Genomic DNA, 23,415 nt, shown 5'->3' on the forward strand with positions numbered 1-23,415 from the left:
GCGTGAGCCACATCCACTTCCCTGCCCTTTTTTGACATTCATAGTCACGACTGTCAGCACCCTTCCCAGCCTTCACCATGGTCAGTGCACATTTATTTGGTTCTTGCCTGAATCTGAAAGCTGCCAGGGTAGGATTAATGCCCATTGCTCAGATAGTGAAGCCAAGCTCCCCAAAGAGGGTGTGATTTAACCCAGATTAGGTCAGACCAGAACACACGTCTCCTGGTTCCCAACCCAGAGCTCTTTTGGCCACATCCCATCCCATCAAGAAGGAGAGGGCAGGAGAGAGCTGGGGTGGGCTGGAGGGGAGTTGGGTCGCCCCAGCTTAGGTTTGGTGCCCCACCCACCCAGTGGCAGTCAGCACGAGCTGTAACCCAGGAAGAGCTTCCCAGGAGCAGGTGCGGGGGGTGCGGCCGGGCGGTGGTCGCTGCTCAGAAGCCTGCCCCCGTTCAGCCCTTCAGCCAGCAGGTGGCGCTGAGCACCTGCTCCACTCGTGGCCCTGAGGGTCTGACATGAGTGAGGCAGGCAGGGTCCAGGCAGCCTTTAAACAAAACCAAAAATAAATAAAGCATTCACCAATTGTGGTAGGTACTTCGAAGGAAACAGACTAACCTGGGGACTAGCTCTGGGCTGGGCTGCTGGTGGGCGCAGTCCTGTCCTCAGGGCCTCGCAGGGTGCTTTAGAAAGGGCGAGCCAGAAGGGCTCCCGAGATGGTGCAGGGGAAGCAGCAGTCTCGGGATGAGCTGGGGGCACAGTCCAGGCATGGGGGCAGCAGGCGCAAAGGCCCTGCTGGAAAAGCACTCAGGGGTCAGAGGAACCCAGAGAAGACGGGGAACTGGAGTGGAGTCAACAGCAAGGCCGGGAGAGGCCGTGCGGAGGGGCTGGTGTTGCATCTGAAGGGCAGCGGGAGGCCTGGAGGCTTTGGGGGCACAACCAGTTTCATGTTTTTAAATTGTCTAGCTGCTGGTAGATGTAGGAAGTGAAACACAACCTGCAGCCTGGCACCTGCTCCCCACCCAGATGGCAGCATTGCCCCTTGACCTGCCACACAGGCCCCCACTCCAGCTCCTCTTGCCGGGGCCCCTCCCACGCCAGCCAGTCAGGACCTAACGATGGCACGGCAGCGACGGCACCCCATGGACCCCTGAGTCTCAGGGCTGCTCCTTGCTGTCCGCAGGTGACGAAGAAGAATCCAGCTTCCCTCCCACTGACCCAGGCCGCACTGAAAGTCCTTGCCCAGAAAGCCAGTGAGGCCCAGCCTCCCTCTGCCAGGACCCAGTCCTCAAGTGAGGTGAGCTTGGAGAGCAGGGCGTTACAGATGGGACAGATCAGGTCCACTGTCCAGGGGAACTGTCAGAAGAGTTGTTGGGAGCAAGGGAACCAGGCCCACCACCTCTGCTCCCCAGAGCAGGGCTGTGTTCATCCTTGGCCCCGCCTTGGACAGGCAAGAGGGGACAGTGAGAAAGGCCACAGAGGTAGAAGGGAGGGCACAGTCTTGGCCTGAATCCCAGCACCAGGATTCAGGCCATGGCTTACCTACTGTTTGACCTTGGCACATGACCTTACCTCCCTGGGCCTCTGGCCTCATCTATAACAATAGGTAACATCTTAGAGAGAAGGATGAAGTAAGGCCATGGAGGTGACGTACCTGACAGTACCCCACCCCTGTGTTCAGAGAGCACCTTATGTTCCCTAATTTTTCCCTTCTCCTTTTTCTCCTTTCACCAAATTAGGTTGACAGTGCTCTAGGAAAGCTCCCTGTGCTGAGTCCCCAGAGCACTGCTGTCCAGACCAGCACGACCAAGCTCAGAAAACCCAAGCTTCCTGAGGCCCAGCAGCCTGCAGCCGCCCCCTTGGGCTGCCCCAAAGCCAAGGCCTCTGGGACCTCAGATGACAGCGAGGACAGCAGTGACAGCTCCTCAGGGAGTGAGGAGCCCGCCAAGGGGACCCAGACGGCCAAGGCGGCAGCCAGGCTGGGTGAGGGTGGTGGAAGGGAAAGGCTAGGGTGGGCCTGGAAGGAGATGAGGGGTGGCCTGTAGAGCCCAGAGCGCCAGCCTCAGCTCTGAACCTCAACTTGCTCTGAGGCCTTGGTCAAGTCATCCCGCTCTGGGTCTCAGTTTCCCCACCTGTATACAATCCATGAGGAGTTATACAAATGACTTCAGAGTCCTTTCTGACTCTGCTGTTTAACCACTTCTAGCTTTTGGTATTAGGTTCCTGCAGCTGACAACCCAAAATTCCAGGGTCGTACTTCCGCCATGGGGGAAAGCAGGGAACTCTCGGTGGGCCCTGGGGGTTTACAGGTGAAGGCTTTGGCAGCAGGTGGCTCAGCTGGAATGCTGTGAATACCACCTGGATTTGGAGGGGGAGCAGTGGGAAGCAGATGAGGCCTTGGGCAGGAGGGCGAGGGGCGTACGGAGGGACCCTCCTCAAGAGGGTGAGGCCCACCCTGGGGCCCTCCTGGGGCTCCCAACAGGATACCTTGTTTCTCCAGTAGGTCCAGCCCCCTCCAGGAAGGAGACCTTGGTGGAGGAGACCACAGCAGAGTCCAGCGAGGATGAGGTGGTGGAGCCTTCCCAGGTAACGCAGGGAGAGGGCCGGCAGCCTCGGGGGAGCCCAGGCCCCCCTCCACCTGGTGCGGTCCTCCCAGCGTACCAGAGCAAGGTCCCTGGTGGGCACGGTCCTGTCCGCAAGGCACGAGGGCGGCCCTGATTCCCGAGGCACGGCCCAGCCAGCAGACTAGAGCCAGGCTGCCACCTCCCCCAAGGCCTCATTTCAGCCTTAAAGCCACGAGTCCCTAACCATGGGGTCTGTAGAAAGGACTGGCTTTGATTTTAGGTGATGCCTAGACAAAAGCTTTCTGTTTTATCAGGTGGGATTTCCTTTAAGGTAACCATTTGTCAGTGGCAAGCCCTTGCGAGTCCCCTTTTGCGTTAGTAACATGAAACTTCCCTGGTACATGCGTCTGTCTAAAGTCTGTTTTAGTTAAAGCAGTGCAGGGGGCTGCATAGCAAGGGCTGAGGAGCTGGAAGGGAGGGCCCGCGCGCTCGCTGTGCACCGGCACTTCCGTCCTGCTCTTGGTGCTCCCTGGGCCGGTTTCCTGAGCGGGCCGCGTTTAGGTGGGGCAGTGTCCAGGCCTTTTTCACACTGGGCTTCTGCAGTCTCTCCTCTCAGGTTATGTGATCCCCGGGTCAACACCAGCCGATTCCCAGGCTTCAAAGGCCACTGCCAGGCCAGACACCAACCCTTCGATTTCCTCTACGACGGCCACCAGAGATGCCCCAGGTGGCAAGCCGGAGGTGGGGCACCAGCAAGCAGCAACGACCACGTCCCCTAAAAAAGGTGAGTCAAGGGCCACGGGAGGAATGAGGAGGTCGGTAGTGGGGGGCACACTGGAGGCCCCCCTGTTGCTTCTCTCGGGAGCAGTCCCAGCAGCATGGTCCTATTTGCCCACAGGCCCTCTCCAAGTCGGGCATCAAACCCCTTCATCAGACTTGGAGGCGACTTTGTGGTCTGCCACAGCCCGAAGCAGGGTTTATCCAACCCTGGCAGACGTTGCTGCGCCCTGGCAGGGTGGCACCTGACCGAGAGGAAGCAGCTTTTGGGTGTGGGTGCCAAAAGCCTTGGCCCTCTGGCTGGCCCAGCTGACATTTCCTCCCAGCAAGTGGTTGAGTCGAGCTGGGCTCTTGGTGTGGGTGCAGGGACTTCGGGGTCAGACAGAAGGCACAAAGCCACGTTGGGAGAAGGCCCCAGAGCCATGGACTGGCCTGAGGAGGCCTGCGTTTGGGCCCGGGGGTGCTCGGACTACCTCTGAAGCCTTGGCCAAGCCCCCCGGCCACTCTGGTACTCTGCTCTTCACTATGCAGGGCAGGGATGATGCGTCCAGCCTGTGCTGTCGTGGCACAGGTAGAAAGTAGGAGTGCAGTGTTTGGGGTCACAGGATGCTGCTCGAGGCTGGACTTCATACAGCCTGGGGCATCAACTACCCTGACCCGGAGCTGGGGACAAGTATCTTAGATGGGCTCCCCTGGACAGCTGGAAGGGTTCCCCAGCCTTGGTTGTCTAGGTGTTTACAGGCAGGAAGCACAGAAGTGGGCTGTGGGCAGTGGGGTTTCTGGGGTGAGCTATGTCCTCCTCAGCTTCCCTCTCCAGCCGGCTCCTGCTCTTTCGAGAACCACCGAAGGGCTGGATTGGGTCTCCATCCACAGGAGCATGCACCCCAAGCCCCCGGCTCTGCTGGCCCTGCCCCCTGCCCCGGCCCACCGAGGCTCTGGCGCCGCCTGGGACTGGGGCGCTCTCGCGGGGCTGATGCACGCCACAGGGACCGGCCCCTGCCTGGGCTCCTAACGGTGAGCCAGGGCCAGACCCTGCATCCCCTCTCAGAGCTGGGGCACGGACAAGTCCCACATCTCCCTTCCCGGGCTTTGGGCTGCAGCTTGCCCTGAGCCGGAGCAGCAGCGGAGTCGTTGCTCACTTTCTTCCCCAGCTTTTTTTTTTGTGAGAGGCGGGTGCGACAGGGAGACATTTCAGAGGGGGCTGTGGAAGGTTTTTTTTTACACATGTAGTCAGCACACAATTATCAAAGGAGAGCAGAGGCGTGGAAAATTCTAAACAAAGGCTGCACCAGAAGTCACTCTGGCAGGCAGCAAACCTGCTTAGTCAGCCACGCCTGCATGTGCCCTGAGGGCGCCAGCAGCCTCCTGAGCACCTGGACCCCAGGCCTGGACTCCAGGCCGGCAAGGGCTGGGTGGAGAGGCACACGAGGCAGGTCTGATGGCCTCACTGTTGTCCCCACGATTGCTCACCCAGTTCCTCATTCTATCAGCGGGGACGCGGAGTCCCTGGAGGAGCAGGTCCTGGCCAGGGTCACAGAACAACTTGGTGCTAAAGCCAGACCTAGAGCCCCCAGCTCAGGACTCCTGGCTAGACGTGCCCTCTCCCTCCTCCTGTGACGGACTTCAGGCCATTTCGTGAACATTCTGGAGTAGTTTTCCATCCCCAAACACAATCTGCGTGGAGTTTTTGGCAGGGAAGACGAGGAGAGGGCTCTGGTTGGAAGTGATGTTGGTGTGTGAGGCTGGTAGACAGGTGTGAGTTTGGAGACCTGGTGAGGACAGTGACCGCTGGCCTTGCTTTTCCCATTGGTACCGGTGTGAGGAGGAGGTGGATTCTGAACCACCACCTCATACCTGGAGAGACCTTCACTCCATTTCCTTCACATCCATGACCCCAAGTCCTCTCTCATAGGCAAGAAAGAGGCCGCCCTGGGCACCAAACCTCAGAAGCCACGGAAGCCGAAGAAAGGGGCTGTGAACCCCCAGGCCTCCACGCTGGCCCTGCAGAGCGACATCGCCCAGCGCATCCGGAGCGCACCCTGGCCCCTGAGTGAGGCCCAAGTGCAAGCCTCGGTGGCGAAGGTCCTCGCAGAGCTGCTGGAGCAGGAAAGGAAGGTGGCCGTGGGTGCCGTCAAGGAGAGCAGCAAGAAGGCCCGGGTGGACCGTAAGCGGAAGCTGTCGGAAGACCAGCCAGCTGCCAAGACCCCTAAGAACAAGAAGAAGAAGCAGCCGGCAGCTGGGGAAGGCAGGGACGGTGCTGATTCTCCAGAACAGGCCCCCAGGACTTCCAAGGAGAAATCAAAGAGAGACAAAGCGAGTGGCGACATCCAGGAAAAGAAGGGGAAGGGCTCTCCTAGCTCCCGAGGGGCCAAGGAGAAGCCAGGAGGGGAGCTGGGAGTGGGGAAGGTGGAGGGTGGAGACCAAGGCAACCCAAAGAGCAGGAAGGAGAAGAAGAGATCCGACAAGAGTAAGTGACCGGGCTGCAGCCCGGAGCGGGCATCCCTGCACCCGTGCTGGGTGGCGGTGGGGTCCCCTGGTCAGCACCTTCTACCCGTGTAGAAGGGAGAGGCCGAGGGTTGGTTTGCCCCGGGTCCTGGGGCAGGAGGTGGGAAAGCCAGAGCCAGGCTCCAAGGCAGCCGGTCCAGCAGTGCAGGAGGTACCCAGGATGGTCTGTTCCCAGAGCACGCTGCTCACTTAGGGGGCCCAGCGGGCACAGGCTCTGAGCTTCAGGCTTCTTGAGGGTCCCAACTCAGGCCCCAGCCTGAGCACGGTCGGGAAGCCAGGCCTCTCCCCTCTGACCTGAGTCAGCAGGCCTCCAGGGAACCCTTTCCCCAACCAGCTCCCCAGGTGCAGAATGGACAGGGATCCCCAACCCCGAGTGCTCATCCCAAGCCCCATCTCTCTGGGCATCAGTTTCCCCACAGTAGTGACAGCTTCCTCTTACTGAGCTCTGGGCTAGACTCTACCAGCAGTAAGACCACATTGAATTCTGGGCATTGTCCCAGAGGCGCCAAGACCAGGTAGATGCCTCGAGAGCGGCTCATTCTAGGACCTCTCATGGGGAGGTGCTCAGCACGGGTTGTCTGGTTTTAGCAGATTCCCACATATGGTAGGGGTATAAAGTATCCTTTTAAAGTAAATGTGTGGGCATTTTAAAAAGCAAGTTAATGTCAAAAGCACTAGGAAGAGTCCAGGTGTCCATGGCCTGCGGGGGGCATGGAGGCTCCGCTTTCGGGGGGCCACTGGCACCCCGTGGTGTGGAGGGAGAGCTGGGCAGCCGCAGGAGGGTGAGTTCTAGGGCGCCCAGAGCCCTGCCCTGCCTGTCTCCCGTCAGTGACTGCCACTTAGGAGTAACATCTGCTGTTCAGGAAGCTTATTTTCTTCTCTCAGAAAAAAAAGACAAAGAAAAAAAGGAAAAGAAGAAAGTAAAAAAGGCCTCAACCAAAGATACTGACTTGCCATCCCAGAAGAAAAAGAAGAAAAAGGTAGAGTGAGTTCCTGAGGGTTCTCAGGCCAGGCAGGGGACCCACACCAGTCCCTGGGATGAATGTTGTCACTTCATCCCACACATGTCAGACTGGCCCCTGCCTGCCTTCCGTTCTTGGGGTCCCGTGGGGAGCTTGGGAGCTGTGACACCTGGGGACAGCCAGGGAGGGCATATTCCCTCCAGAGGAGGCATGGAGTCTGCCTGTGGTCAGCTATGGCAGTGACCCTCTCTTGTCCGTGAGATAGGAGAATGTACGGGGGCGAAGGGGAGGCTTACTGAGGATGTGTCTGTCCCAGTTGGCAGGGCATGCCCACCAAAGGAGACGAGCGTCAAAGGCCAGTCCCCTGAGCAGGGCTGTCCTTACCACCCAATCGGGGCCTCAGCACCTAGACGCAGGTGGCAGGGTCCTCCCCCGCGGCCAGCAGAGCTCGCGGCTGGGAGTAGAAAACCTGAACGTCTATGCTGAAAGCCCAGGGCTCCTTCCCTGAGGACGCGGGCACAGTCCCGGCCCTCGGGGATCCCTGCATACCCAGTATGTGTTCTGGGGGGCTATGACTGCTCAGGAGGGAGCCAGCACGCCCAGGACGGGGGTAGCCTTGGGAGGGGAGCCGCTTCAGGTCAAGAGCCTCTCCCACTTCTCTCCTCACAGAAGAAGACAGCAGAGCAGACAGTGTGAAGGGCACAAAGCAGCAGGTATGCATCCGGCCTGGGAACCCTCGCTCCTCCTTTCCTCACCCTCGTGGGGTGCACGGGCAGCTCCGCCATCCTCTGTGGCCATATAAAGCCAGGCAGGGCTTGGAAGCTTGGCCCCAAGGGGAAGGTGAACTGGCGAAAGAGGTTCTGAACTGTCCTCAATGTCACTGGGGCCAGTTTGGTGAAGGATCCAGAACAGTAATGGTAACGGCTGACACAGCCCTCCTTGGGCGCCAGCACTGAGGGCACCTCAGGAGGCGGGTGCTGGGACGACCTCTTGATGCAGGAGGATACGGCTGGAGGTCTGTTCAGCTCGTGTAATGTCAGGGCAGTTCCTCCTGGGAAGGCCCTTGGTTTGCTCGAGGCAAGCCATTCCAGTGGATGTGCACTCCCTTGTGCGGGAAAGGCCCTGTGGGATGGTGGTGACGGCGTGAACCACTCACGCCCCTGCTCCCACCTGGTTGTGCTGGCCGGAGCAGTGTCACCCACATCGGCCAGCCTCCGGGCCTCCTCCTGCTCCCTGTCAATGGGGGATGGTGCAGGCCCTGCCTCCTCGGTGGTGAGGACTGAGTGGCGTGAGCGCTGTAGCCCTCAGCCCAGCTCCCGGGACGGTGCTGGGAGGGCCAGCTCTGCTGAGATGCCTACTGCCTTTTGATTTTTTTTTGTTCTCCGTGATGGGAAATCAGGTCAAGAAATCTTACCTCTGGATGTGTTTCCTTCCCTCAGGAATTTCTTAGCCAAGTGGTGACCATCCATTCCCTGTGCCTTTGACCTCTGCCCACCATGGGTGGGAACTGTGTTTTTAACTTCCCCTCCCTCCCCAGAAGAAAACAGCCCACCGCAGTGTCCAGTGTGCTGGCCAAGCCAGTGAGCCCTGCAGAGCAGCCAGTCCAAGACGTGCACCCAGCACCTGTAGCCTCCCACTCACCCTCCACGCGCACAAGACAGCTCTGCAGACCAGGCCGCTTCATACAGATGTGTACAGTATATATATATTTTTTTAACGACCTGCCTCTCTGCTCAAGCCCAACATGCTCGAAGACCTCGGGACCTCCCACCACTTTGCTTTGCAGCCTAGGGAGGCCGAGTCTGCAGCTCATCCTACGCCACTTGGTCCTGGCAGATGCTGAGGCTTTGTCCTCCTTTTGTCACTTTCTCCCTTTTTTTTTTTTTTCTAAGAACTCAGAAAATAAAAGATTTGAAGGAAAGGTATAAGTTCCCAGTGCATCTGGGGCAAACATTTTGCAATTGGTTTATTCTTGGAAGATAGAGTCTGGCTGACACCATGAGGTGAAATACTCACTTTCATTCTTGACTACGTCTCAGGGCTGTAGGCTACCGTGATGAAGGGGATAGTTTACTGGGGAAATCATGAAGTGCAGTGTCTCGGTGAAGTACTCTGGGTGCTAGGGAGCACAGAAATAGGGTGGGGAAGGCTTGTGGGGGTGGGGGGGCTGTCAGTTCATGGAAGGTTGTGGTGGTTTCCAGATGCTAGGCCATGCAGATACCCAGGGGCAAGAGATGGGAGGCGTTGCAGGGGGCTAATGCCAGCTTTGGGGGACAGGAAACCAGTTAGGAGGGCGTTGCCCTCATTCTGTGGTGGTAACAGGCACGGGGGCCCCTGATGGGGACTTGGGGGGTGGGGGTAGTAAAGATGTGTCCCACTGTGCCAACCCAGGATTCAGAGGCCCACTTCCCTAGGCCCAGAGCAGTGTGGAGCCAAGAAGGCTTGGAGGCTTCTCTCCAAGGCTGTAGCCTTCCAAAGACAGCAAGAGGTCGCAGAGGAGGAGAGCCCCGGGCTGGAAGTCTCAGGCCCGGTTGGCCTCCGGCTGTACCCTTAACCCAGGACGTTGGGCAAAGCCCATCCCCTACGGCCTCTCCCCTCTGAGTGTCCTGGCCAGGAGCAGTGTCCTGGTGGGGCTTTGTTGACCCACAGCAAGTCTTTAACCTTAAAAATGGAGAGATTACACCAGTCTCATTTTCTGGCTCCTTGAAGAGTCAAGAAATCCAAGAGGGGCCTCCTCTCCCTCGTGGCCACAACCAGTTGGAGCTGAGCCACAGTCGGGCCTCTGGCTAGGTGGGGCCTCCAAGGTCTCCCCAGACCCCCACTCCCCATTTCTCCCTGGCCCTGAGGCCTTGTGTCTGCTGCCATCTGTCACTGCACTGTTTTTTTTTTGGTACCCAAATGAAAATGAGAACATGGGAAAATGAAAGCGGGACCAAGAGAACATTTGCTTAAAGAACAGTGGGCAAGGGGAGTGGCTGTGGCTCCAGGGATGGAGCACCTCCTTCCCACATGGGAGGGCTCAGGTTTGGTCCCTGGTGCCTCCTAAAAACAAAAGCGAACACATTGGTTCAAGGGAGCCAGTGTGGCTCAGTACTGGCTTCCCACATACAAGGTCCCAGGTTCAGTCCCTGACCCAGTACCTTAAAAAAAAACAACAGTGGGCAAGTGCCTGTTTTCTTTTAAAGGTACAGAGTATACCTGTGTGCTGAACACATAACCCAAGCGTGTCTGTCCAAAAACCAAAACCCCCTTGGCCCCACCAGTATTGTGTGTGGGCCCCCTAGGCTTTAATTCAGTCTTTAATTGCCCCCTTGGGGTACACAGGTCAGAGCCCAATAGACAGCCAGGAGCCGGGAGTGTTCTACTCACTACTTTTTATTCTTACGTGTGCCACTGTTCTGAGGGCCACTGGCAAGCTTTGGGTCTGCTGAGCAGAGGGAACTGGGGGGTTGTGGGTGGAGAGGCTGGGTTCTTCCTGGGTGAGCGATGCCCAGCACAGGGAAGAGGATGTCTCCTGCCCCCGTGTGAATAGCCAGAGATGGAGAGGACAGCAGATGTACCCAACATTTGAGGGGTTTGGATATAGGGTCAGGGTGGCCCCTCTTCCCTGTACCTTCCCACCCTGCCTGGATCTTGGGAATGCATGTTGGAGGCCACTTTGGTGTCAGGAAGAATCAGTTTGGTCCACCTCCTTGGCCTTGTGTTCCCGTTGGTGAGGGGGCAGGGCTTGGGGCCTTCCTGCACCGATGATCTGGGCTATTCTGACTTGATTGGTTGTGCCCAAAGATGGTGGAGAGTCAGGCACCAGGGTGTCTGATGGAATGAGGGGAGGGCTTGGGGGAGGGATGCAGGGAAGGGGAGTGAGGGGGCTGGGTTAGGAGATGGAAGGGAGCAAGAAAGCTGGCCATGCAGGCGTGGCTGAGTGCTGGCAACTGTCTCTGCTGTGCTCACACGATGGCTACGGAGAGAGAAGCAGGAGGATGAACTTTAAACGCCCCTTGCCCCTGCCCATTCCCAGCATCCCGGGGCCCCAGAACATCTGAGGAAACTCCACCCCCACCTCTCTGTGCTCGGGTACAATTACTGACCATTATGGACCATCCACCATCACCCCCTGCTCCCATGCCATCCTTCCAACCCTATTCCTCATCTGTCAGTCGTTTGTCCCAGGTTGTTGGAAAGTAGCCCAGGGTCATGCTGTGCTGGGCACCTACCCATGAGGAAGCTGGAAGGGTGGGGCTGACCTGCTGAGGACCAAATGCCCCTCTGGAGGCGCCCTTACCTTGTTGGCTGAGATCCTACTTGGCCACACCCAGCCCAGAGGACAGGTCCTCCATTTCCAGCAGCTCTGCAAAGCAACAGCGAATTCCTTTGTTATTTGCAGCCCAGCCAGCACTGGCGAGTTCCTCCCAAACTAGCCGCCAGCCTAATGCCTGGTAAAGCAGGAGCAAGCAGAAGGGCGCTGGTTGTCAATGAAGACTGTGGTTGGGGCTTGAGTGAGCAAGGCCACGGAGGGAAGGGGCTGATGACCTGAGATGACTGCATCAGTGGGCTTCCTAGCTGCAAAAGTGGTTAGTGCCTGGCTGGGTGAAGAGATCAGAGGACCAAAAGGACTGGTAAGTGGACAGGAGGAAGAAAGAATGAATGGGTGAATGAATAGATGGATAGAGAGATGAGGAAGGAACACATGAGTGACTGGATAAAGGGGTGGGCCTATCACTAAGTGGCTGCCCCTGGGACCTGCCATCTTGAGGGCCATGGCCCCAGGCACGCCAAGGGGGCCCTCTTGTCCCTCAACTGTCCCTGCCTTCCTAACCCTAGGATTAGGTAAGCATGGTGGCCCCTGCTTACCACTGCAGTTATGGTGCCCACGGCTCCTGGTGTGGGGGACCTCGGTGCCGTTGGGGAAGACGCACCAGCAGTAGCCGATGCTCCCAAAGCACTGGAGCGGCAAATAGTTGCCGTTCTCGTCACACCTGGGAACGAACGTGCCCGGATGGATGGCAGGGATGCGGCTGACCTCTTCCTGGCATTTGGTCAGTACTGAAGCGACAGGCATGGTGAAGACAGTGAGTGAGTGGACCCAATGCCTTCTGCCCAAGTGGCTGCACTCACTCCACCCATTGCACAGATGGGAAAACTGAAGCCTAGACCAACAAGGTCCAAGATCAAAAAGGAAGCAAATGGCTGTGTGGCTAATTCCTCCCAGAACTTGATTTCTTCTGAGACTCTCAATACCCGTTAAAGTTTGGAATAGCACCTACAATGCCGATTTCTAGAGAAAAGCAATGGACACCTTGGTAAGTCTAAGCTTCCTGTTGCTAGGGGGTCTCCAAGTAGAAATGGGGGTTGTGATTTGTTGGGGATGTAGAGGAGATTCAAGCATTAGATAGTTGATTGAGATGGCATCTAAGGTGCCTTCTAGGCTCAGGGGCCTGAGATGCTCTGCTATATGTATGCACGCTGTGATGCTGTGTTGCTGTGACTGAAGGAGAAATGAGACCCAGAGCAGGGTGGGCCATCATCTTCCACTGCAGGGAATGGTGGCTCAGAGGGAACATTTGCCCCAAGTTGCACAGCAAATTAGAGATGACACTAGGATGAGAACACAGCACTCGTAGGGGCTTTGAAGCTAAAAATAAAAATCCTGGTGCGCAGTGTGCATGAGGTGGAAAAACCAAGACCTCCTGTCTGGCACTCACTGGCTGTGTGCCCTGGGGAGACCTCTTGCAGTATGGGGACCACAAACCCTCCGGCCCCCTCACTAGAACGTGCCGAGTGCAGAGCTGGGCAAGGTCATGACAGCTCCTGGTTGGTTTTGTTTGTTTCTGCTCCAGGCCCCCTTAGTGTCCTCCTCCACAATGGAATCGCCTCCTGAAGGGAGGTCTATGTACCCCATGGGCCCCACGGTGTGAAACAGGCTCAAGGACAGGATGGGGGCTGGGGGCAGCCAGGCCCAGAAGGAATAAGCAGGAGAGATGGAAAGTGAGAGTTGAGAGAGCCCAGGGGAGGGTGTGGTCCTTAGGTCAGGGAGTGTTCAAGGTCCTCAACTCCATAGCTCCAGGAGAGCCCTGAGGAAGCTCCCAGAGACCCTGGCACCCCAAAACTCCCGCTCCCTGTACCTTTAGGTGGAGTCTGAGTGGGCTTCTCCTCCATGGAGTTCAGGCTCATTTGAAAGAGGAGCCACTGGTGCATCCAGTTCTCAAAGACCTAATGGGGCAGAGTGAGAGGGTCAGGCTCGCTAGGCATCTCCAAGGCCCTGCCTTACCTGTCTTTGCTCCTGGGACAGAGGCATGGAGGGCCAGCAGGGCCCCAACACTCAAGCAGAAACCCCCACAGCCTGCTTCCCCCGGGCTTTGTCAAGGTGGTTCCTCAACGCCAAGCGCTTTGCAGCATGAGGGGTTTGTAGGTACTGGTAAGTCCCACAGGTCCCTAAGAATGGCTTCCCCAGCCCACCCATCACCCGGCCTCTTCCCAACCTTGTCCAAGAAACCAGGAGTGAGGGGGCCATGCAGGGAAACCCACTGACCTTCCAGTCCAGGCCCTCCATGGTGCTCTTAAGGTGCTTCAGGTTCTCTGGGAAGCTGCCCTTCAGCTGCGGGTACACCTTCAGGGGGTCAGACTTCTGCAGAGGGGCAGGGTAGGGAGGACAGTAAAAAAGAGCTCCCCGGCAGGCAAGGTGAAATACGCAGCCCAAATTCCCCTGGATTTCCATTCTGAGGAATGGACCAACCTGCATCAAACCTGGACTCTGAACTTCAGCCATGATGGGAGCAAGGAGAGGGGAAGGAGAGGAAGGGATAAGGACAGTCACGCTGTACAGCTCCCTGCAGGTTCCTACTCCTCTTTCAGGTCTCACCACCTCCAGGAAGACTACCCTGACTACCTCCATGACCACTCCCATTTAGGTTGGGTCCCTTGCCTCTTCTGTCACAGAGCCCCCTGCACTCTTCTCATGATCTTGTCCTTTGTTTGTCTCCCACTAGCCTGGGTCCATTTGCTCCCCAATGGAGGCCCAGATCTTTGCACAATGTGGCATAGAGGGGACATGCAGTAAAAAATGTGGCAAGGAAAAAGGGTTGTCTTGAGCCAGTCATTTCCAGGCTTTGGGTCTCAGTTTCCCCATCTCAAAAATGAGGGGTAGGGGGCTGGCCTACATGTAACATTTAAGGCCCTTGAAGGCCCATGTCTGTGTTCATCTGATAGCCTGGCCAGTGAGACTGAATGTCCGCTGCGAGCTGGGTGGCGCAGGCCCTTGGCGCTCAGCCTCACTGAGACCCTGTGGGCCGGTGGGCCCGCCCGCTGGCTCCCACTCACCAGGAGAAGGTGCATGACATGGTCCTGGGTCATGTTGCCATACTTGGTGGCATTCTGCATGGGCTGTGGAGGGAAGAAGTAGAAGGTTACTAGTGCTGGCCGCCAGGGGAGGGCGCCTGGGCCCCAGGGGCCTGGAGCAGCTGCCAATAGCTGGGGTCTGGGTCAGAGTCTGGAGTCCCAGGCACTCAGCAGACCCATCTCTGCGACCTCCGAAGGTGAGATCGTGAGTAACAATTTTGCCTTCCCTGCCTCGATGTCCTCATTGGTCAGACTGGCAAAAGCTTTCCTGCCCAGGGTTTTGGCCAAAATGGTTGTGTGGACAGAAATGTTATTCATATAAGCTGTCAGGTGCTCTGAGCCCAGGAGGGGACTGTAAGACGCTATGGGAAGTGAGAGGCACTTTGCAAGCCACAGGGGGGGGCCCTCCTCCCCAAGCATGGCCCCTAGAGGTTTTTCTCTCCCCACTCCAGGGAGTCTGCCTCTCAAGGTGGGTCCTGCTCTTTCCACAGCAGCCAGGGCCATCTCCCCAGCCGGGCTTCAGCTGGGTCAGGGGCCCTCCCTCCATTCCGGCAAGCATCCCCCTCCCACCGCCTGGGGCTGTCCTCACCTTCTGGGGCAGGCCTTCCATGGGCAGCGCCTGCAGCAACAGAGGGGTGGCCATCCGCATTTTGCTCAGGGGCTTGGCAGCTGTGGGGACAGAGGGTACAGCCTGAGGGTGGTCCCGGGGCCCCGGGAGGAGGGCACACAGATCCAGGGCTGAAAGCTCAGTCCCAGATGAGAAGGGGCTGCAATTCTAGATCGGAGGGAGGGGGCACAAGGGTCTTGTGGCGAGGGACCCAGGGGTGGGGCGGGACACAGGACGGAGGCGGGGCACGCACGCTTGGGAAGCTTCATGCGCATGCTCTCCAGCTGCAGAGTCTGTGTGTTGACGGTCAGCTTGTCCAGCCGGCCCTGCTGCTGGTACAGGAAGTAGGCGGTGGTGGCCTGGCCCACCAGGAGCAGAGCCACGAGGACGGAAAAGCCCGTGTACAGGGCTCCTCGGCTGCACTTTCTGTTGGGAAGATGGGGAGGAAGTTAGGGTCAGAGGAGAGGCCTGGGAAGTGGCTACACCAAGGGCTGGCTGCCAGTAGGGGAGTGTACCCGCCCCATCTCCTGCAGCCCTAAGCCACCCTAGTAAACACACTGCAAGCACAGACTAGAGGGTCAACTGGGAAACATGCCTTAAAGTCACTCCCCTGTCCCTATCTCCAACCACTGTTGTACCTACAGTCCACCCAAGTAGAAATCCCTGAGCTGCCCTGGGCTGCAAGTGGAGTGAGGAAGAGCCAAGTGGCACCGTGTGACCTTGACAAGTTCTGTCCTCTCTGGGCTCCGTGTCCCACCTCTGCCGTGAGGGACGGAGGTGGGGGATCCCCCCGGGTACCCTCTGCTGTGGGGATCTCCTAAGGATCAGGGCCGCCCCTCAAGGGAAGGAGGTGTTCATGTCCCGCAGTAAAATCAGATTTAAGGAGAAAAGGGAAGTGCGATGGGGACGGCAGAGCACGTGGTCCACCTGGAAAACAGAAGTGGGTCCTTGACATTTTAGCAGTGGGTTGGGAGGCGCTGGACAATCTCAGGCTGGAGCCTGGCCCTGCTCCTCTGCCCCAGACTCTCCTCGTGCCTTTGAGCGAGTGCCTGCCAATGCCTGTCACCTCCGCAATTCCAGGTTTGGTGGTTTTCTGCTTTGAAGCAAAACCTGACGGTGGCCGGAGAAGTACCTAGGTGCCCGAGCCTGGGTGACCTATGAGGATTTCTCACACCTCTGAACCGGCTGGCTTCACGCTGACGGAGAGGCACTCCCAGCCCTTGGGAGCCCTTGTAGCGGAGGGTCTTGGGACACCCACACGTGGTACAGTACAGAGGATGAAAGGATCCCGCCCCTGGTCCCTGACAGCTTCTGCCCTGTTCTCCCCTTACCCACCCCAGGGGAGGGGCTACTAGGATCCCATTGGAAATTGTCAGGATCTACCTGCATCCTAATTACACCAACAACTAACAAGGATGGTTTAGGAAACTCCAGGAGACCCTTCTGCCTAGTAACTCATGACATCATAGATACACTTCATTCTCATTGGTTCTCCACTTGCCAGCCCTCTGTTTTCTCGCCCAAGGCCTAGGCCACGGAATAGTTATTCTGAAAGGTGACAGAAAGTAGAAACCATGTGTGGAGAAAGAGAGGGACTGGACCGTAATAGGAAACAAATTCCACTTCTTGGCCTTCCCAAGGCGCAGAGGTGGCCGGCCTCTACGCTGGTGGAAAGTCCCCGCGAGTCGTCAGTCTTCGCCGGGGTTCGGGCTCCCAGCCTCGCTGGGCATCCCATCTGCAGCCCACGCCCAGCTCAGGTCCCGGCTCTCTACCTGGGGTTAGCCCCCTGCCCTCTCGGGACCTCAGTTTCTCCTAAGGCCTAAGAACCCGGAGGTGCTTGGTGACGATGAGACTCGGTAGGCAGGATTGGGGTCCTGGCCGTACGCCTTCCCTGGCCGGGGACGTGGGCCAGGCTGCTCACCGCTGAGGCAGGAACGCCACTGGAGTGAGGGCACCTGCTCACGGGCTCTTACACTAAGCAAGACACTACGGGTGAAGCTCTTGGCCCTGTACCTAGCACAGACTTAGCCCTCCATAAACAGCACTTGTTACTCCTCCCAGGGGAGGTCGTGGCTAACCTTAGCGTCTGGCTTCCTTCCTCTTTATGCATCTTGAATGCCTGCCCCCTGGTTCTGGAACACTGCCAACCCTTGTTACACCCTCCCTTTATCTCCCCCTTTCCCCTGCCTCCTTCTAGAATAAAAAAAGTAATTGACCAAAGTCAGGAGCCAACCAGAACTAGCAGGAATCATGACACAAATGTTGCCAGGCAGAAGTGTTCAGGAAAGGTTCCAAAACAGGCTCAAGTCTGGAATGGCCTGAGCACACAGGGCCAGGCTGGTTTTAGAAGAAGTAACTGAACTGAAGGGAAAACCAGACAAAAAAAGTTACAATGATAAATTTTAAGATTTTAAGTTATGTATGTGTTACCACAATTTTTAAAAATTTAGTAAAAAACAGAGGATTTGGCAAGGGGCACCCTCCTGAACAGTAAGTCCACCCTTTGTCTGCAATAGCCAGGGTGGCCTGAGCTTAGAGGCATCCCACCTCCCCTCCCCACAAACTGTGCCTCAAGATGGGCCTGTTGAGTGAGAGATCAGAGGATGATATGAGCTCAAACTTTGCCATCAAGGTAAAAATGGGCATAATCATAGTACCCTACTCATAGGGTTACTGCAAGGACTAGATTGTGTCTAGCATTTTCATTAAAATAATAACAATGACTGGGGACTCACTATGTGTCAGGTCACAGTGAGTGGTCACTGTTACTGTGGCTTTTATCATTATCATTATCATTGTGATGATGCCGAGAGTGGCACGATTTATCCAAGGCTCCTAGCCATGGGATTCCTCAGGATTTTCAGAGATCTCTTCTAGTTACCTTGTCTTGTGCCCTAGAACCCAGAGGGTGACATCCTCTGAGTGTCTCTTCTAAACCCTTTCTACCTGGCAACAGCTGACATCACATTAGGCTGGAAGTCCCCCTAGATAATAAATAACCTTTTTAAGTTTGGGGAAGTGAGGGGATTGGGGTGACTGCACTTTGCCCCCCCGGACCCTTTTTTTTTTAGAAACACATGAATGAGGCCGTCTTGGGGCTGGGAGTGGGTCCCGGGGTCCTGGGGATGGCTACGCACATCAACTCTGGGCCCCTTTCAGAAACTTCGCCAGAGGCGCCCCTGCCCCTTCCTCTCACTCACTCCTGTGACTGCAGGCGTCTCCTTCTAGTCTACAGACACCTGCCATTCCCGTGATACAAACATGGATCCCCATAACTGGGAGAAAAGTCCTGCCTGATGAATTGCATCTGCCGTTCCCTTAGAAACTCCACCGGGGAACCATAACATTTTCAGAATCTGATCCAAGGTTTCTAAGGTCTGTGAAGCCCTGATGTTGCCTGCGGCATTGTATGAAACTGCTTTTCTCTAGGGAGGGTCCAGGGCTCTCTCTGGATTTTTAGAAGAGGTGCGTGATAAAAAGAAGGTTACGAACCCCTGCTCTTGAGGAACTCCCTCGTTTTACAGGAAGGGGAACCGAGGCCCCGAGCAGGCTAGAAACTTGCTAAAGTCATCCCAAAAGTCAGTGTGAAAGCCAGAGCCTGAATGCGCCCCCCTGTAGCTCCCACCCAGGGCTCCTCGGGCGGCACGTGCAGGTCTGTGCAGCGCAGGCTCTCTTTGGGGGCTCATACGTACCTCTCCGAGGCTGCGGGGCGCTGGCCCAGGATGGGCAGCTGCTCGTGGTTGGAGATGAGGTCGCGCTGCTCGTCCATGGCTCTGGCTTCTGGTCTTCCCCACAGAACCTGCTGCTGCTGCCGCCGCCTGTGTGTCTGGGAACCTGGAGCACGGGCTCACCTCTTGAATCTGGTGCTGAGGAGGACTCTGATTCGTCCACAGGCGTCCACTCCGCCCACCTGGTAGAAGTGGAAGTGAAAGCCACAAAGCTGGAAATACCCCCACTTGGGCAAAGCTGCCTTTCACGGGGCAGGATGGGGAGGGGGCTCCTCGGGCAGGTGGAAAGGCCAGCACGCTTCCATTGGCTGGCCAGGCCTGCATCACTTGTTTCTGGGCAGACCTTTGGATTCATTAGGCTCTTTCGAAAAATGGGCAGATGGTTACTCCCTAGACAGGAAAATATTTTGAAGCAGAAAAGGCCTTTGTCTTCCCTTCTCACCCACAGATGAATGAGTGCAGAAAGGAACTGCTCACCCCTTTGTCACTTGTCTCTGGCCTTAGTTATGTCACTCAAAAAATGGGGGAGGCTGGTGCATGCTGGTGCATCAACCTGGATGAAACTTGAAAACACAATGCCGAATGCAATAAGCCAGACCCATCACATATACGTGACCATACCTTGCATATGTGACTCCACTTATATGCACTCCCTGGATCAAGCAAACTCATAGAGACAAAGTAGATCAGAGGTTGCCAAGGTCGGGGGGTAGGGAATGGGGCATTATGGCTCAGTGGGTGCAGAGTTTCTGTTTGGGATGATGAAGAAGTTTTGGTAATGGATGATGGTGATGGCAGCATAACACTGTAAATGTAATCAATGCCACTGATGTGTGCACTTAAAAATGGCTAAAATGGGAAATTTTGTTTTTCTGCTTTATTTTATATATATAACCATAATAATTAAAAAATTAACAACCAGACATTGTAAGACAATACAATGAAAATAAAATGGGGGAGGAAGGTTGGGTTCAGTGTGCCCTTTGCCCCGTCTAACGTGAACGCTTTAAGAACCTGAGTCCATGGTTCTAGGGTGCTGGCGACTTGGCAAACCCTTCTTTGGGCCAGGCCTTGTGCTAATTGGTTTACATGCTTTGCTTCATTTAATCTTTACAGCCACCATTTGAGGAGTGTTTTATTTTATTATTTCCATTTATAGATAAGGACACTGAGTCTTTGAGACATTACAGGCTTGCCCAGGGACATACTGACAGGAAATGGTGGAGCCCGTGTTTTCAACAACTCTACTCTTCTGCCTCCCAATGTTCAATCTGTATGGTTCAAATTCAGAAGTGGGGGCCTCTGCAAGGAGGGACATAGGAGGGACTGGTGAAGGGTACCCAGGGGAGATTTCACTGTGCTGACAGGGTTTTGTTTCTTAATATTGGTGGCTTACAGATCATATTTGTTTTACTAACCTTCATGTTTTGTGTGTCTTTAGAATTGCATTAATACATTTTAAAAATATATGAAGACTCTGTAGTTCTAAGATTCAGTGTCTTTAATTTCAAGAGTCAAGGAAGGGAAGTGGTGTGGCTCAACTGACAGAGCGTCCACCTACCACATGGAGGGTCCAGGGTTCGATACCCAAGGCCTCCTGACCCATATGGTGAGCTGGCCCACGTGCAGTGCTACCGCATGCAAGGAGTGCCCTGCCACACAGGGGTGCCCCCATGTAGGGGTATCACACGCACAAGGAGTACGCCCCGCAAGGAGAGCCACCCCGCGTGAGAAAAGCACAGGCCACCCAGGAGTGGCACTGCACACAAAGGGAGCTGACACAACAAGATGATGCAACAAAAAAGAGATGCTGTTTCCCAGGGCTGCCCAACAATGAAAGTAGACGCAGAAGAACACACAGCAAATGGACAGAGAGCAGACAACAGGGTGGGGGAAGGGGAGAGAAATAAATAAAATAAATCTTTTTTTTTAAAAAAAGGGGGGTCAAGGAAGATAGCATATGGATTTTGTGGGGAGGGAAAAAGCAGGCATGGCCTTTGATGCAGCCAGACCTGAGTTTGAGTCTAAGTCAAGAACATACTAGCAGTGTGCCAGAGTCAGTCCCTCAACCTTTCTGAGCTTGTTTTCTCCTCTGTAAAGTGAAGACAGTAATACTAACCTTGAAGGTTTTTAGATTAAATAAGCACTTAAAACAGAGGTCGTCACATAGAAGATGCTGAAGAAATGAAACTATTATCATTCAAATAGTTACTGCTATGATATCTTTTGGATAATCAAGACAAGTGAAATCATATGTTCACATAAAAACTTGCATGCGAATTTTCATAAGAACTTTATTAATAATTGCCAAAAACTAGAAACAACCCAAATGTCCATCAATGGGGGGATGGGTTAAAACAACAACTGTGGTTCATCTATGCAATGGAATGAATACTGCTCAGCAATGACAGGAGTGGACTATCAATAACCACAACAACCCGGATGAATCTCAGAGAAAAAAAAAGAGTGAATATGTATGATACCATTTGTATAAAATTTCTAGGATTTGCAAACAAATATACAAATACAGAAAATAGATGAGTGGTTGCCTGGGGATGGAGGAGGGCAGGAGGGGTAAAAGATAGGGTTGCAAAGGGGTACAAGGAAACTTTTGAGGTGATGGTTATGCTCATTATCTTGATTGTGGTAATGGTTTCATGAAAATAATATGTATATGTTAAAATGTATAAACCCTCACATCTAGGCCAACTGATTTTTTTTTTTTTTTTTTTTTTTGAGGCACCGGGGCCGGGGATTGAACCGCAGACCTTGTATGTGGGAAAGTGGAACTCAACCACTGAGCCACACTGGCTTCCCTAGAACTGATTTTTGACAAGAGTGCCAAGTCCATTCAATTGGGAAAGAAGAGTCTCTTCAACAAATGGTATTAGAAAACTGGATGTCCATATGTAAAAAAATGAAGGTGGATCCCTACTTCACAGTACATACAAAAATCAATTCAAAATGGATCAAAGAGCTAAATATAGGAACCAGAACTTTAAAACTCCTAGAAGAAAACAGAGCATCTTCGGGACCTTATGTTAGGCAATGGTTTCTTAAATTTTATGCCAAAAGCATGAGCAACAAAAGAAAAAATAGATAAATGGGACCTTATCAAAATTAAAAACTTCTGTGCATCAAAGGACTATATCATAAAAATAAAAAAAGACAATGGGAGAGAATATTTAAAAACCACATATCCGATAAAGGTTTAATATCCAGTATATAAAGAAATCCTACAGCTCAACAACAACAAAAAACAACTCGATTAAAAATGAGCAAAATACTTAAATAGACATTTCTGTAAAAAGGATATACAAATGGCCAAAAAGCACATGAAAAGATGTTCAACATCATTAGCCATTAGGGAAATGCAAACCAAAACCACATTGAATACCATTTCCACCCACTAGAATAGCTACTATTTGGAAAATTGCAAGTGTTGGAGAAGATGTGGAAAAATAGGAACACAGCTTCATTGTTGGTGAAAATCTAAAATGATGCAGCCACTATAGAAGAGAGTTTGGTGGTTCTTCAGAAAGTTAAGTAGAGAATTACCATATGACCTGGTAATCCCACCTCTAGATGTATACTCAAAAGAATTGAAGGGAGGGATTCGAACAAATATTTTCACACCAATGTTTCTAGTGCATTATTCCCAATTCCCAAAAGATGGAAGCAACCGAAGTGTCCATTGACCAATAAATGGATAAACAAAATGTGGTGTATATGTATGGTAGAATATTATTCAGCTGTAAAAAGGAATGAAATTCCAATACATGAGACAACATGGATGAACCTTGAAAACATTATGTTGCATGAAATAAGCCAGACACAAAAGGACAAACATTGTATGATCTCACTGATGTGAAATAATTAGAATACACAAATTCATAGAGTCAGACACTAGAATATTGTTTACCAGGGACAGGGTAGGGGTAGGGAATGGGGAGTTAATGCTTAAATTGAACAGTTTCTTTTTGGGGTGGGTAATGGAAAAGTTTTGGTAATAGTTGATGTTGGTGGTGGTAGCACAATCTTGTACACATAATTATACTGAATTATGTATTTGAATGTAGATAAAAGGGGAAATTTTTTTTTTAAAGATTTATTTATTTATTTATTCCCCCCTCCCCACCCTGGTTGTCTGTTCTCTGTGTCTATTTGCTGCGTCTTGTTTCTTTGTCCGCTTCTGTTGTCGTCAGCGGCACGGGAAGTGTGGGCGGCGCCATTCCTGGGCAGGCTGCTCTTTCTTTTCACGCTGGGCGGCTCTCCTCACGGGCGCACTCCTTGCGCGTGGGGCTCCCCCACGCGGGGGACACCCTTGCGTGGCACGGCACTCCTTGCGCGCATCAGCACTGCGCATGGCCAGCTCCACACGGGTCAAGGAGGCCCAGGGTTTGAATCGCAGACCTCCCGTGTGGTAGACGGACAGACTAACCACTGGGCCAAGTCCGTTTCCCTAAAAGGGGAAATTTCAGTTTGCATAGATGTTACTAGAATAACAATTTAAAAAACAAACAAGGAAATGTACAACACAAAGGTGAACTCTAATGTAAACTATGGACTATAGTTAATAGTATAATTATAAAAATGTTTTTTCATTAATTGTAACAAATGTATCACACCAATGCAAGGTGTTAATAATAGGGTAGTATATGGGAGTCCTGTATTTTATGCATGATTTTTCTGTAAACATATAATATCTCTGATAAATAAATCAGCAAACAAACAAACCACATGGAGATACCACTTTACACCAAAAGCAGGATGGCTAAATAAAAAATGACAATAACAAGTGTTGATGAAGAAGCAGAGGAACTAGAACACTCCTCTACTGCTGGTGGGAATGTAAAATGGTGCAGCCACTTTGAAAAACAGTCTGGCAGTTCCTCAGACAATTAAACATAGAGATACCATATGACCCAGCAACTCTACGTCTA

The 23,415-nt window shown here is 53.9% G+C and overlaps 2 protein-coding genes across 6 annotated transcripts in view; one reads left to right on the plus strand and one right to left on the minus strand.

The window, feature by feature from the left end:
• The window catches only part of TCOF1 (treacle ribosome biogenesis factor 1), a 41,705-nt gene extending 34,190 nt beyond the window's left edge, over positions 1-7,515 (plus strand). Inside the window, exons 20-26 of one of the 4 annotated variants that reach the window (XM_058280973.2) lie at positions 1,178-1,291; positions 1,734-1,977; positions 2,498-2,580; positions 3,162-3,342; positions 5,248-5,802; positions 6,726-6,820; positions 7,472-7,515. In XM_058280973.2, coding sequence (XP_058136956.1) covers positions 1,178-1,291; positions 1,734-1,977; positions 2,498-2,580; positions 3,162-3,342; positions 5,248-5,802; positions 6,726-6,820; positions 7,472-7,498 — 1,299 coding nt within the window. In that variant the 3' untranslated portion in view covers positions 7,499-7,515. Of the gene's footprint in view, positions 1-1,177; positions 1,292-1,733; positions 1,978-2,494; positions 2,581-3,161; positions 3,343-5,247; positions 5,803-6,669; positions 6,821-7,471 lie in introns of those variants that run through there. The other 3 variants (XM_058280967.2, XM_071210717.1, XM_071210719.1) reach the window with 3 other exon arrangements.
• A 2,644-nt stretch (positions 7,516-10,159) lies between these two features.
• Positions 10,160-18,654, minus strand: CD74 (CD74 molecule). Of its 2 annotated transcripts, XM_004471987.5 has the most exons (9): positions 18,437-18,654; positions 14,998-15,170; positions 14,727-14,806; positions 14,120-14,182; positions 13,332-13,427; positions 12,925-13,012; positions 11,654-11,845; positions 11,085-11,150; positions 10,160-10,760 (listed from the first exon to the last, which is right to left on the minus strand). In XM_004471987.5, the coding sequence occupies exons 1-8, from the start codon at positions 18,511-18,513 to the stop codon at positions 11,101-11,103; spliced, it is 819 nt and encodes a 272-aa protein (XP_004472044.1). In that variant the 5' UTR covers positions 18,514-18,654; the 3' UTR covers positions 10,160-10,760; positions 11,085-11,100. The 2 variants fall into 2 exon arrangements, with proteins under 2 accessions (XP_004472044.1, XP_012385908.1); XM_012530454.4 differs by lacking the exon at positions 11,654-11,845 and having other exon boundaries at positions 18,437-18,649.
• Between the last annotated feature and the right edge of the window lie 4,761 nt (positions 18,655-23,415).

The sequence above is a fragment of the Dasypus novemcinctus genome, chromosome 2 (assembly GCF_030445035.2).
Source record: "Dasypus novemcinctus isolate mDasNov1 chromosome 2, mDasNov1.1.hap2, whole genome shotgun sequence".
Lineage (NCBI taxonomy): Eukaryota > Metazoa > Chordata > Mammalia > Cingulata > Dasypodidae > Dasypus > Dasypus novemcinctus.